This window comes from Elgaria multicarinata, chromosome 13, assembly GCF_023053635.1.
Source record: "Elgaria multicarinata webbii isolate HBS135686 ecotype San Diego chromosome 13, rElgMul1.1.pri, whole genome shotgun sequence".
In the NCBI taxonomy this organism is placed as follows: domain Eukaryota; kingdom Metazoa; phylum Chordata; class Lepidosauria; order Squamata; family Anguidae; genus Elgaria; species Elgaria multicarinata.
In genome coordinates, this window is record NC_086183.1 from 22,752,181 (window position 1) to 22,767,229 (window position 15,049).

The following is a 15,049-nucleotide window of genomic DNA, read 5'->3' on the forward strand; positions in this document are numbered from 1 at the left end:
TTTTCAGCCCCAGGAATAGGCACTCTGTGGAATTTTCTGCCTCAAGTGTCAGTAGACATGAGTACTATGCACTGGGGTGTGTGTGTGTGTGTGTGTGTCTGCCATTTTCTATTCTGCCTCAAGCTGCAAAATAACTTTGGCCAGCCCTGCTAGTTCCTTATACATATCCCCACATGTACTGTGCCTCCTTAAAATCCACTGCAGTGTCCTTCCCCAAACATAAAATTCCATTGTGTGTACATTGCCTTCCCTCTAAAGTCCACCCCCTTTCCCATCTTTCACAGGAATTTGGCCCATAATAACCTGCAGACCTTACCAAGGCATCTGTTCCGGGGCTTGGATGCTTTGACTTCAGTGTGAGTTGTGGGGCAAGCTGAAGTCGTGGGGAGGAGGGCTATAGGGGAACTGGGATGTAGCAATTGGTGTGTGTGTAGAAATTCGGCCTGTTCAATGCTGCTGGTAAAGAGTGTGATCAAAGCGCATTGGCTTCTTACAAATAAAAGCCAAAGTAGGAAGCCAAATATCACAGGTTCAGCACAGACTGAGATTATATGTCAGCCTTGTCCAACCTGGCACTCTCCAGATGCGTAGGACTACAATTCCTATCGTCCCTAGCCGACATGACCATTGGCCATGATGGAAGTTGTCATCTGGCACATCTGGAGGATGCCAGATTTGGAGAGGTTGTCATATGCTATTGGCTCGGCGGATTGTGGGCACAGCTGCTCAAGTGGTGGCAGTTCAGCAGAGACGTTGCCACCTTGAGGTGCCTTCAGGAGGCAAACCCAAGTGCAAAAGAATGCAAGAAGTGAAGAGAAGAAGTGGGTGGGTCACTGGATATATTCATAGGGACTGAATTGGTACGAGGTCAGCCTGGGTTCGGCATCACTGGGCATCTGCCAGGCCCCACATCCCTTGCAGGGGGCTCTCTCCAAACTCCCTGAGCCTCCCAGTCCAACTGCCCTTTCTCCTTGCTGCCCCTGCCTCTTTCCTGACCCTCTGTGAGCCTGCAAATGGTGACCAGAGGGAGGAAATGCAGCAGCATCCATTTCCCCTCTGGGTTGTTCTGCAGATGGGGCCCAGAGGGAGGAGAGGGCAAGTGGATGGAGGGGGTTATTGACAAGGGCAAGGTGGGCCCACTCGGAGTTGCCACAAAGACACCCCCCCCTTTCCACCTATTTCTTGGAGCCGAAGGTAGGTCCACCTTCGGTTGAGCACAATCCAGTGCGTTTACAGACCGGCTTGCCTCCCGGCAGGGACTTGAGGGGAAATGCCTTCCACTGCGACTGCAAACTCAAGTGGCTGGTGGAGTGGATGAGTCACACCAACGCTTTGGTGGAACCCGTAGAGTGCCGCTCCCCGGCCGAGCTGAACCGCACCAGTCTCAGCGAGCTCCGCCCCGGGGGCTTCAACTGCATCACAACAGGTAGGACACTGCTTTGTCCAATTCCAGGGGTGTTGAACCTGAGGCCCAGGGGCCAAATCCAGCCCACCTGGGGCCAAATCTGGCCCTCTGGGATTCCCCACATCACCACTTCCCAACTCCCCCAATCGACTGCCCGTTTGGCACTTTCCCCCCCTTCTAAAATGCTGAAATACCTCTCCTGAGACTTAGGGCCCACTCTACAACAAGCAGGATATTCCACTATGAAAGCGATATATAAAAGGCAGGAGCCACACTACTGCTGTATAGCAACACTGAAGTGCACTGACAACTGTGTGATGTAGCGGCTAAGGTGTTGGACTGGAAAATCCGGGTTCTAGTCCCCACTCAGTCATGGAAACCCACTGGGTGACTTTGGGCCAGTCACAGACTCTCAGCCCAACCTACCTCACAGGGTTGTTGTTGTTAGGATAACATGGAGAGGAGGAGGATTATGTACGCCGCCTTGGGTTCCTTGGAGGAAAAAACGAGGGATAAATAAATAAATAAATAAATTAAAAAAATAAACTGTTGGGGCCCATTCACACATACCATATGCGCTTTCATACCACTTTCATAGTGGAATATCCTCTTTGGTGCGGATGTGTCATGGGCCCCAACAGTTGTCAATGCACTTCAGCACCACTATAAAGCAGTAGTGTAGATCCTGCAGAGCACTTCAGTGCCACTATAAAGCAGTAGTGTGACTCCTGCCTTTTATATACCGCTTTCATAGTGGAATATCCTGCTTGGTGTAGATGAGCCCTTAGTTACTTACCAGCAGTAAGAGCTTTAAACTAAAATATCCTGGTGTTTTGGCTTTGCCCTCTTTTGCCCCTGCCCACCTCTGGGATGTGAGCCCCAAAAGCTTTTCTGAAATTGAATTCGACCCTGAGGCTGAAAGAGTTGCACCCCTCCTATCCGAAATATGCTTCTCCCATTGAGGGGATCATTCCTCCCCCCCCCCCCCCCAGCTAACTGAGGCCTTAGCTAGACCTAAGGTTTATCCCGGAGTCATCCCGGGGTCATCCCTACCTGCTCCCGGGATCCCCTGTGTGTCATTTGGATGCACAGGGACGATCCCGGGATATAGGCCTGATCTAGCTATGGCCTTAGACCTGGAAGTCCTTTATTCCTCCCCCTCTTCCTTCAGAGCAGCTTTCCACACATTTATTTAATATGGATTTAGTAAGCAACCTTTAAAGAATGTAGTCAAATACGAGGCAGCGGATACAAAATATAAGAGAAAATATTACCTTACCTAATGGCAACAGTGATAATGATCCTTACAACCAAGAGGGGAAATAACAGCAATTTACTCCTGATTTACAAGTGTGTCTGTGCACACACACACACACACACACACACACACACACACACACACACACACAGAGGGATGGGGAATTAAAAGAGATTTGATTAGCCTATAATGATAAAAAGTATTATACAATTATCAGTGATCAAATAGACACAAAACAAACTGCAATATTTGGATCTCTCTCTCTCTCTCTCTCTCTCTCTCTCACACACACACACACACACACACACACACACACACACACACACACACTCACTCTGTGCCTGGCACTTTACAGAATATAAGAGGACAGGTGCCTGCCTGGAGTAGCTTACAATCCAAAATTTGACATATAGACAACAAGAGAAGCAGGTTTACAAACCAGAAGCATACTCCTATAAGTGCCTTGGATTTACACTTCCCTTAAACTCACCATTCTTTTTTTCTTTTTTTAATGTCTTATGTTTTCTCAAGTTTGCTCCTCCTTTGCACACTTAAGTATTTTTTCTAAAGATTTTTAGCAACAATACTCACCCTCTGAACATTAGAAATAGAAGGAACCATGATTATGTCTATATCTATCCCATCTTTCTTCCTTGATTGAACTCAAGGTGGCATTTCATGGGGTCCAGAAATTGACCAGGCCTGCTTAGCTTCAGCAAGATTACTGCTTCCTGTGCCTTCGGACCATTGGACTCAGAGCATGGTCTGAAGATGGGCTTTGAGTCACTTGTAAAAAGAGCCATGGATCTTGGGGAAGGGAATAAGCTTACAGAACCAGTAGACAGAAAGGAGTTTTTCCTCTGTCTTTCATAGCACTAGAACTTGTGGTCATCCTATGAAACAGATGGGCACTTGATACAGGACAGACCAAGGATAGCGCTTCTCCACACAACGCAGAGTAAAGTGATGGAATTTTCTGCCACAAGACTGGAGGTGTCATTGCCTTTGGTGGCTTTAAAAGGGGGATTAGATGAGTTCATGGAGGAGGTAAGCTGTATCTATGGCTGTGGCTACTGGTCATTATGGCTGTTAGCCATGACAGAGATGCAAAGGCTTGGGGGAGATGGAAAAATGGAGGAACAGAAAAACATGCCCCTTGGCTTTCTAAAAAAATCCCTGGTGGCTTCCCCCAATATTTTTCTAGATCTTACCCCATTTTTTCAGGCATGCAGATAGGCGTGAGCAGCACATTTCATTAGGGTGTGCACCCAGGGGAATTTTATTAATTTATTATAGGTGAATATTTATTGAATACACATTATTTTTATCCATTTATTTATTAAAAACTGTTCCATTGATGCCCTACTCTGGGTTCAGATTCTCTGACTACAGGAGAGCCATTGCAGATGAGGGGGGAATGAGAAGATGCTCCTCAAGCCCCAGCACTGGTGGGGCTTTGTGGTGACACTGGCCAGAAGAAGGTCTTATGAGATTATATTAGCCTTCTGGTACCCTTCTCCTGGCATCCTTGAAATGTGGCTCCCAGCAAAGAGACATTATTGCTTGAGACATTAGGGTGTGCCTGGGCACACCTGGCACATCCCTTGCACACGCCTATGGGCCTTCACATTTCTGTATGCAAACTTCATGTTCAGAGGCCTTATGGCACTGAAAACCAGGACTCAACTGCCTTCATGCCATGCAGATGGGCTTCCCAAAGTCCTGTGGGAAACAGGATGCTGGACTACATGGACGTTAGCCTGATCCAGCATGGCTCTTGCATTCTTGTGGCAGGAGAGACATAACGCCCAGCAGTATCAAAAATATAATAATTTTGTACAACCTGCAAGATACATTTAAAAAGGACTGCAGCAGCAGCAATCTTGCAAACATCCCCTTAAATGCCGTCCAGTCACCCAATAGACTTTTCCACTGTAGACAGTTGAAGCCAAAAGAGGAGGAAGAGAGATCCCCATCTCTTCTAGCACTAACGTCCATCTTCCTTCCTTCAGATCTTGTTCTCTTCGATACACTGCCAGAGCAGTCCCTCTCGATAGAAGCCTTCACCTACCACGGGGAACAGAATGTGGTGATTGCCCAGCCCTTCACTGGACGTTGTAGCTTCATGGAGTGGGACCACGTGGCAGGGAAATTCCGCAACTATGCCTACATCAATGGTGAGACACACATACACACAAATGCAGACACCCACACACCTTTTCCTTGCCCAACATTACCAGACGGAGACTCTTCCTTACACCTTCATGGACCAAATTAGCACACATAGTTGAACAGGATTGAGCTGCACCATGGAGTGAATACCTGAGCATCTGCACCTAGTTCCCTATATCATCTGCCATTTTGCCTGTGTTCCATGGGAATCCTCCATGGTTGCTGACTCGTTTAACTGTAGCATTTCAAACATTAGACTTAACATATGAACATAGGAAGCTGCCATATACTAAGTCAGACCCTTGGTCCATCAAGTCCAGTATTGTCGACACTGACTGGAAGCAATGGCTCTCCAAGATTCCAGGCAGGATTCTTTCCTAGCCCTACCTGGAGAAGCTGGGGATTGAACCAGGAACCTTCTGTATGCAAAGCATGTGTTCTATCACACTGAGCTATGGCCCTTCCTGAAAGCAATGCAGGAGGAAAGGAACATAGGAAGTTGCCTTATACTGAGTCAGACTCTTGGTCCATCTAGCCCACTATTGTCAACACTGACTGGCAGCAATGGCTTTCCAGGGTTTTGGCCCAGGGTTTTCTTCAGCCCTACTTGGAAAAGCTGGGGATTGAACCCAGGACCTTCTGCATCCAAGGCAGGTGCTCTACCATTAAGCTACGCCACTTCCCCAGCTAGCCGATTTAATTCTGTGCTGGCCTTTTTCACTTCCTAGGTTCATCCACGGTGGTCTGCAAACCTCTGGTGATCGAGGGTGAGCTCTTCGTGGTGGTGGCTCAGCTGTTCCGAGGCTCACACATCTACAAGCGGCAGGAAGCCACTGGGCAGTTCCTACACATGCAGGTCATCGAGAGCTCACAGATCCGCAAGCCTAATGACGTTGAGGTCTTCCGCATGGAGGGAGACTGGTACTTCATCATGGCTGACAGCTCCAAGGCAGGATCGACTACCCTGTACCGCTGGAATGGTCATGGCTTCTACTCCCACCAGTCGCTGCACACCTGGTACCGTGATACGGATGCTGAATTTCTGGAGATTGCAGGCAAACCTCACCTCATCTTAGCCAGCAGCTCCCAGCGCCCCGTCATCTACCAGTGGAACAAGCAGCAGTTTGTACGCCGCACCGATATTCCGGACATGGATGACGTCTACGCTGTCAAGCACTTCAAGGTCAAGGAGGACGTGTACATTTGCCTGACCCGCTTCCTTGGCGATTCCAAGGTGAGGCTAGTGGGAGAACACCACCAAGTCCTCTTTTGCTTCTCCATAGGAGAAGGTGTTCATGCTCAGTCAAAGGTGTTGCAGGTGATGCTAGGGCTGCCTTCAGCCCACACTCCATGTACGTCACAGCATGTTTCTTAACCGGAGGTAAGAGTGTTAAAGCTGGTGGCTTGGAAGCAAAACAAGGGGGCATGGAGACCTGGCTAACCTTCACTCAACCACATTAGATGGTGCATTTATTCCCCACTGTTTTGCACTCATGATCTCACTTTGCACAATGGAATTTCTTTGTGAGGTGGGAGTTGTTGCTGGAAGAGGACAATATGGGTCCAAAGGAGTGCTTTTGTATGGTTGTGTAGATCTCCCCTCACCCACAACTTCGCACTCATGATCCTAATGCTCACATGCCTTAGTTTTCCCTTTCTGTGGCATAGGGTGCTGGAGAGCCAAAAGATGGGTCCACCTTTAGTGCCCCCCTTAACTCCACCTCTGGCGGCCCTGTCCTCCACCCCACAAGCAACAATGGACACCAGCCACCACTGAAGAGGTCCGTCTTTTTCAACTCAAAAAGAAAAAAGGAATAGTTCCACTTTATTCTATACTAGCCAGATGTCACCTGGAGTACTGTGCCCAGTTCTGGGCACCTCACTTTAGAAATCATAGCGTTGAAAGCCATCTAGTCCAATTACCTGCTCAACGAAGATTCTGCAATGCAGGATGCAACTACAGCATCCTTGAAAGATGGTTGCCCAGCTTCTGCTTAAATACCTCCAACAAAGGAGAGCTCACCAACTCACGAGACAGTCTATATTTGGTAGTTCATAATCTCTAAAAACAGAAGTCATCCTTTTGGCTACTTGTAGCATTATCCTGTGGATAGCCATTTAAGCATTGCATGCTTTAAAAGCCATTTATACTCATGGTGGTGGAACTCCACACACTAAGGCCGTAGCTAGACCAAAGGTTTATCCCAGGGTTGTCCTGGGGTCAAACCTGTTCATCTAAGTGCCACACAGGGCATCCAGTGCTCAGGCAGGGATGAACCCGGGTTGATCCTGGAATAAACCTTAGGTCTAGCTACGGCCTAACTGTCCACTGTGTTTTTCCCCCCATTTGACTTCAAATATTTGCATTTTCAATTTCAGCAGATGACAAAGAGTCCTTGTACTGCACTGGAAGGACTGCATATTTCCTCTTCCTCATTTCACCTTTGGAATATTTCCTCATCCTCATTTTACCTTTGTTCTGTTTGTTGGGTTTAGACTGTAAGGCCTCCAGGCAGGAACCATATTACTTAATTGCTCTGAATAGCACTGAGGCCAGGTAAGGAGGGAGGGCCCAGGCGCAGGGCTCATTCTTGGCCTGATGAAGTGCTGTTTATCAGGCCAAGATCCATGTGTACCAGACTTTAATTTCCCAATGTGTGATTGATGGCATTTCTGCTGTTTTCCAGCATTGCACCTATGTGCTTATTGTACAAGCCAAAGGCCATGGCAAAAAGAATATCACTTCTAAATATTTATGTAGCTGGAGAATGAAAAGTGAAAAGAAGAGTATGTATATCACACAGTCTCAGATTCCTCCGACATACCAATAAAATTTGCTCTGATTTTCCTTGCTGTTAGTGTTAACATCACTGCATCCAGATCTGACAACAAATAACAGGCTCTTTCTACATCTGATGCAAACCCATGAGTTTCTAGGATTCAATTTGTAAATTTAACTCTGGTGTCACAAAACAGGGGATGTTTTCAGAAGTTCCTCAATCTGATGTAGTCATTTTTGTGAACTGCCCAGAGAAATGAAATAAATGTTTTTTGGGACACACTTGCCACTCCTAGGGCAGCTTGCTATAGTGCCCTACAATCACAGCTGAAGACATCACATACCAAAATTCCTAGTGGACACTGAAATATAAATGAAATCAATTTCTTGTCTTGGCTCCAGTTCTTTTAAATGTCCAGTCAGATACTCACAGGATCTGCTCACAAGTGTGTGTGCCTTTCAATCACGCACACACACAACCTCAGATATGGGCAGAAGATAGATCAGGATGTACTGGAAGATCTCAGGGTGATTTGCAGTAGATCAGCAAAGGTCATCACCTCCCAATTGTTTAAGAACGGCACTTTTAGATCTATGCCAGATCTATACCAAGCAGGATATAACGCTCTGAAAGCAGATTGAAAATGGTATATGCTAGGGTGACCATATGGAAAGGAGGACAGGGCTCCTCTATCTTTAACAGTTGCATAGAAAAGGGAATTTCAGCAGGTGTCGTCTATATGCATGCAGCACCTGGTGATATTCCCTCTTCATCACAACAGTTAAAGCTGCAGGAGCTATACTAGAGTAACCAGATCCAAAAGAGGGCAGGGCTCCTGCAGCTTTAACTGTTGTGATGAAGAGGGAATTTCACCAGGTGCTGCATGCACACAAATGACACCTGCTGAAATTCCCTTTTCTATGCAACTGTTAAACATAGAGGAGCCCTGTCCTCCTTTCCCTATGGTCACCCTAGCATATGGAGTATGTTCTGGGCTCCAACAGTTGTCAATACTGCTATAAATTGTTATAAAGCAGTGGTGTAGATCCTGCTTCAGGCAGAGTGTTAGAATCTGTGGTCTGTAATCACACGGCCGTGGCCATTTATGAGCTCACAATGTTCTCTGCTACCCTCAGGTGATGCACTGGGACGGTTCGATGTTCCGAGATGTCCAGCAGATGCCTTCCCGCGGCTCCATGGTCTTTCAGCCACTGAGCATCGCCGGTTACCGCTACGCGTTTCTCGGCAACGACTACTCCTTCAGCAAAGTATACCGCTACGACCCCATCACTGGGCTTTTCCAGCACTTCCAAGAGCTGAACACCCAGGCCCCGCGCTCCTTTGCCCACCTCAATGTCGACAAGCAAGACTTCCTCATCGCCTCCAGCTTCAAGGGCAAAACGCATATCTACCGGCATGTTATCATTGATCAGAGTGCCTGAGCCTGGAGACAGCGGGGTTGGGGGTGTCAAGCGTAAGAGGCAGCCATGGGTAGAGGAAGTGCAGGAGCAGATAGCGGAGCCCGCCCACCCCTGGGGGAAGTGCACTACCAGAGGTAACCACTAGGGGACAGCACTGGAAGCAGATGCTGTTGAGGGTGCAAGTCTCCAGTGGGGCAAGGATGGGGAGTACTGGGCAACAGCTAGTCTGTGGGTGGAAGTCAGGCAGCTGAAAAGCCATAATCAATTACTAGCGAGTGCAAAGAACGGGAGCAGGAAGAGTCAATGGAAGACTTACTTTATTTTTTTTACCCGCTAGATGATCATAAAGGGATCCTGCAGTCCCTGGAGAGGGCAGGACCAGAGGCCTGCACGCTTTGCAGTGGGGCTAAACTGAATATCCTCAATAATGGGGCACATAGATTTGGGGAGATAACAAACCCTGCCTGGATTCACTCCAAATCTTGCTGCCAACCAGCCATTCCCCTCCTTACGCCCCCTGCTCCATTTGAAGAGTGGATGCTCTCTATTTAAATATCATTTCTCATCATAGCGTGGATGAAAACTATTGATTTGCATTTCTCCTCCCCTCTTCGACTTTTACACCCCCTTGAAGGGTTTCAGTGGAAACAATTACCCACTGCTTATTTTCTCCGCTTGCTTGTTTTTACTACAAAATATTTTCCTTTTAAATTGCATGATTTTTTTTTTAAAAAAACAAGAAAATATTTGTGCAATCCAGCACAAAATAGCTGCAACTAACAGTGCAATCCTATGCATGCCTACTCAGAAGTAAATCCCTTTTAGTTCAGTGGGGCTTACTCTTGGGTAAACAAGTACAGGATCGTGGCCTAAGAGTCCTTAGTTTAAGGTAGTCACAACAAAGTGCAGATCCAGGCTTTCATTGAGAGGAGTGGCATGATCCCTGTGCATGTTTGTACGGATGTCTCACTGCATTCAGTGGGACTTACTCCCAAGTAGCTTGAATGTAGTTGCAAATATTATCTGCTGGGTTGCCTCGAATGTGTTTTAACAGCCGTTCAACAGTTTAATTTATATATATCTATATCTATCATTTTAAGCACTATGCCATGTCAGGTTGTTAAAACAAGACTAAAGCACAAGCTTAACTTTAAGCACAAGCTTAACTTTAAGCACATAAGGAATCCCCTCAAATCTTGATGGGGTGAAAAAGAAACACAGGAGGGCACAGGGTAGGATGGGCTCATTGATTTGATGGGTGGACAGAAGAGAATACAATATCGGAATAGGCTGGGAGTAGGACATGGCAGTGAATAAGTACAGCATTTATCCTTTACCTGTAAATCGCCAGCATGCTATTCAAATCCATCAAATCTTTCTCCAGTAGTGGGCAGCACTGAGCTACAAGGAATACATGGAAATGTATTTATCCCCTTACTGGAATTGGGAGGATCTGGATCTGGAATCACCAGGACTGAGAATTCACCATGAGAGCTTTCTTCTGAAGGACAGACTGATATCCTCTTCTGTCTCTCATTTATGACGTGGGATCCCACATATGAGCATTGTAAATAAAAATAGTATATTGTTCGTGGGCTCGAGAGTGGTCTTAACTTGCTCGTCTGCATCTTCGTCCACAACGCTGCGTGGATGGAGGACCCCAGGGGGCAAATTGAGTAAGGCAGATGCTCAGTCTGCAAAGGGGCTAACGGACCGACTCCTCTGCCATTTTCATTGCACACCAGGCTCCTTGGAAAGTCCAATGAAATGAAAAGCATGGATCAGAAGAGCAGAGTATCATATTGCGTATGCCAGGCAGTTTCCTCGCAGCTTAGGCCGGTTGAATGCATAGGCTGGTAGGTTCTGAGGCTCATGTACTCCCAGGGCCGGCCCTGCCATTAGGCAGAGTGAAGCAGTTCCCTCGGGCAGCAGATTCTGGGAGGCAGCAGTAAGATGTTGGAGGAGAGACCTGCGTGCCATGCGGCCTGCTCTCGGCCCCCTCCTAAGTTGCTGTCTTCAGGTGTCATGGAGGATGCTGCCCCATCATCAGTGTTGATAGCAATCCAGTCGGCTTTTGTACACGGTATGGGAGAGGGTGCCATCTTGCTCTTCGCCTCCGGGAGAGCAACATTCCTTGGGCCAGTTCTGGCTCCTCCCCACATCTGCAAAGTCTCATTGGGCAGAGCTGCCCAGCACAAAGTGAAGACATGCTCACCCCTCACATTTTACCTCTCTGAAGTATGCTTAATTAGATGAAGGATTGGAAGGGACTGGAAGGAGGCGGAAGGGATAACATGTCTGCAGCAGAGACCTTTGTTTCAGATTCTTTGTACAGCCACTAACCCATCCTTTTCCAACCTAGTGCCCTCCAGATGTTTTGGACTCTTAACCCCCAACATTCCTGACCATTGACCATGCTCTCTGGAGCTGCTGGGAGTTAAGAATCCAAAAACCCCAAAGGGCACCAGGTTGCAAAAGGATGGGTCGGAGGCTGTACAAAGAATCTGAAACAAACATCCAGGATGCAGACAATTTTAATGTATATTTAATGTATATTATTCCCATTCAACAAATACTTATTTTCCCCCCTATCCTTCATAATTTGGAAAAGCTAAAATTATTTCTGAGTTACACAATTCACAACTTTCACAGGTTTGTAGTTGCTCAGCCAAGTGCAACACACCCCTTGGGCCAAGTGGACAGAGAAAGAGAATCCATCAAGAAAAGATTCCAAGAGGTTAAAGACTTCTATTACTTGCACAAGATCTCGCTGTAGCTAGCTTTGCAGTGCCTTTGTATCTAATGCTTTGCAGGAATCCATCTGCTCTACGAGCTTACAAGTTCAAGGTTTTAGGGTCTGCAGAGAGATATTCATGAACTGTCAAATGAAAAGAAAACAGACCAAACCTTACAGACTGCAAAAATGTCAAACTGCATCTTGTGAAGTCAGTGCAGCTTCCCCTTTGACAGGGGGTCTCAGTTCCAGTCACACAGCCTTGAATAAAGACAGACAGCAATTCACAGGAGAACAGTTTACTTTGTACAAAATGTTCATTTTATTTTGGATATTGAGATCCTGCCAGGATGGCTCACGAGAATCAGCATTAAAGCTGTAATACATCACAATAAGCAAAGCTTTAAAACTAGGGTGGCCATATTTGGGAAACCAAAAAAGAGGACACCTAGTGTGTGTGTGTGGGGAAGCAGCTTTCTGAGTCCTGCAGAAAGTACGTTATTCCCCCGCCACCTTAAAGAACCCGATTGGAGTGGACGAGGGGAAAGGATTTCATTCTGCACCACCACCATTCACTCCTTTTCTATAATGTCCAGGAATGACCCACTTTCTCCTTTAAGACCTCAATTGGAGCTCAGGGTGGGGGAATGATGTGCCTCAAGAAAGCATGTCATTCCCTCCTGCCATGCTAATGGCAGCCTTAAAGGGGAAGGTGTGTCATTCCAGGACATTATTGAAAATTATAGAAAATCCCCCCTGACACCATGGAAAGAACAAAAACCAGGACAAATCCGGGGAAATCCTGACAGTTGGTCACCCTATTTAAAACACACTCATTGGAAACATACAGCCAATCAAGAAAAGCCTTACAAAGTAAAACTTTTTGGAGCCCATTTGAAGAGAGTTAGGGCAGATCTACACCAAGCAGAATATAACACTTTGAAAGCGGTTTGAAAACGGTATATGGCATATGTCATGGGCCCCATCAGCTGCCGTTGCACTTCAATACCATTATAAAGCTATAGTGCAGATCCTGCCTGAGTGAGGGGTGTGGCAGAGATCCCTAGAAAGGAATTCCAAAGGTGGTGGGCCACCATGAAAAAGGCTCTGTTACAAGGCCTTATGCAGGTTTCTTTTTCTTTCTTTTTTTGGCCACGATGCAACCTTCCCCAACCTGGGTGGGTGGGGGGAATCTACACTACTGCTTTAAAGCGCTTTATAACAGTTTTGACAACTGTTGGGGCCCAGGACACACTGCATATACAGGTTTCAAAACATTTTCAAAGTGCTTTAAAGCGCTTTAAAAACAATAGTGTAGATCCCCCCATTCTTCAATATTGCTTTTGGTTTGTTTGTTTTAAATTAACATCCCAGAGCAGTTTACAAGATATAACCATGTTAAAGTACAATAACAAATAAAATAAAATATCATTAAAAATAAAAGTGGGATGACAATGGCAGTTGTCAGGGAAACACCTGGGCAAACAAGTGTTATCTTCAGTCGTGGAATGGTTCTGCGGATGCTAGACCAGCTGGTCTCAATAAGATCATTCCGCATGTTCGATTGCACCATGGGCAAATGAATCTCCCAGTAGAGCACACTCTGCAAGCTCTCCTCCTCAGAACGTAGGGACCAGAGCAGCCTATGCAGGAGAAAGTGGTCCCTCAGATAACCCGGTCTTGAGCAGCAGTAGCACCCTGAACATGGCTTGGTAGCTCATGACTACAACTCCCACCAGCATGGGCCAATGGTTAGGGATACGAGGAATTGTAATCCAAGAACACCAGGGGGTGACAAGTTGGAGAAGGCTGCACAGCATCTTTTCCAAGTAATGGAAGTGTTGCCGTTCACTCCCTTAGCATGCTTTGTAGATGGACTCTCCCTCAGTTGGGCCAAGGGGCATGTTTCCTTTGGCTGATATCTGTGAAGTCAGGAAAGATGTAATCCTGAAACAATTTCAGCCTCCAGGCCATCTGTGCAGCTTGGGCCAGGGTGTGTGTGTGGGGGGGGAATAACAAAAGCAGACCCCTGTCTATTATGACTGCTGTGATGTCATGACCTGAAGATTCCCTGGTGGTTTCAGAGATAGCAATTCTTAAATAGAGCTGGTTAAAAAAAAGATGTTTACTGTATGGAAGTGGTTGGATATTTAGCCCCTGACCAGCTCCTCAGAGAGCAACATCCCATATTAACTGAGGACATATCTACATGCTCAGATCAGGGCTGAACTGACAGAGCTTCTCCCAAAGGATCTTGGGAACTGCAATTTGCCAAGTGTGCAGTGAATTCTCCAATAAGAAACCCCAGACAGAATGATAGTTGTGTGTGGAGAGGACCTGATGGTGAAACCAGCCTCAGCCCTGTTATGTAGTTATGGCCTTGATGCAGTTCTTACACATACCGCTTCCTCAACATGTGCCACAGACATGCTCCTAGAGCTTTTCTACATTTAAAAAATTGTGCTGCCTTACCAGGGCTTTCTGCATCTGCTTTCTTTCTGGGATTATAATCGGCACCATTACACGGCTGGCCACATGGTTTGAAATTAAATACTTCCTTTCTCTGCTGCTCCAGCTCCATTCACTTTAAGGAGACATCTAGTGGTGTATTTATTGCACAATGCCGAGTTTACACACTGGGAGATGGCACGATTTGCCAGATATTTCCACATCATCTCTGGGGTTGTTTTTTTAAACCTGCAATTTCCAGGGGATAGGGCAGGGGTCCTGGATGATGACAATGTCATGAAACAGACCCGCGAACTTCCATGAGTGACAAATCACTAAACATGCTATAAATCACTCATTTAGAGAAACTCTCAGTAATTATGACAAACCAGCATGGAAAGCAAGCTGTATCACCATGTTAAAATAGCCAGAAGGTGAAGGATCAGAGTGAAATTGAGAGAGAATGGTTTACCAAAGGGCACTCTGTGAGATTTGAATCTTGCTAGTGGGGACCAGAGACAAAAGCCTTACCTATTTCAGCATCCTGTTCCCCACAGTGGTCAACCACCCTCCTCTAGGAAGCTCACACAAACAGGACATGACCATAACAGCACCTGACTGTCCTTCCCCAGCAACTGGTATTCAGAAGCATGCGCTTCTGGACTCCATGATCAGTGTGTTCGTAGCATTAGAAGGTGCTAGAAAGACTAGTCTGTCTTTCAGTATTTACTTCCTGCAGCCGACCCCACTAAGAGTGCAATTTCCTTGCTCTACCCTAGGATGGGCAGAAGATAAGAGACGGTTCTACTGGTAATCATGAAGGATTCCTGA

General features: G+C 46.6%; 1 protein-coding gene and 1 non-coding gene across 2 annotated transcripts in view; one reads left to right on the plus strand and one right to left on the minus strand.

Annotated features, from left to right (window-relative positions):
* Positions 1-15,049, plus strand: part of LOC134407723 (leucine-rich glioma-inactivated protein 1-like) — a 183,778-nt gene that overhangs the window by 8,745 nt on the left and 159,984 nt on the right. The window contains exons 5-9 of the mRNA XM_063139643.1: positions 285-356; positions 1,257-1,426; positions 4,676-4,840; positions 5,564-6,069; positions 8,752-9,115. Of these exons, the coding sequence (XP_062995713.1) occupies positions 285-356; positions 1,257-1,426; positions 4,676-4,840; positions 5,564-6,069; positions 8,752-9,057 (1,219 nt within the window). The 3' untranslated portion in view covers positions 9,058-9,115. The remainder of the gene's footprint in view (positions 1-284; positions 357-1,256; positions 1,427-4,675; positions 4,841-5,563; positions 6,070-8,751; positions 9,116-15,049) is intronic.
* On the minus strand, positions 5,444-5,518 carry TRNAP-UGG (transfer RNA proline (anticodon UGG)). The gene has a single exon. It is a non-coding gene; the product is annotated as a tRNA-Pro (tRNA).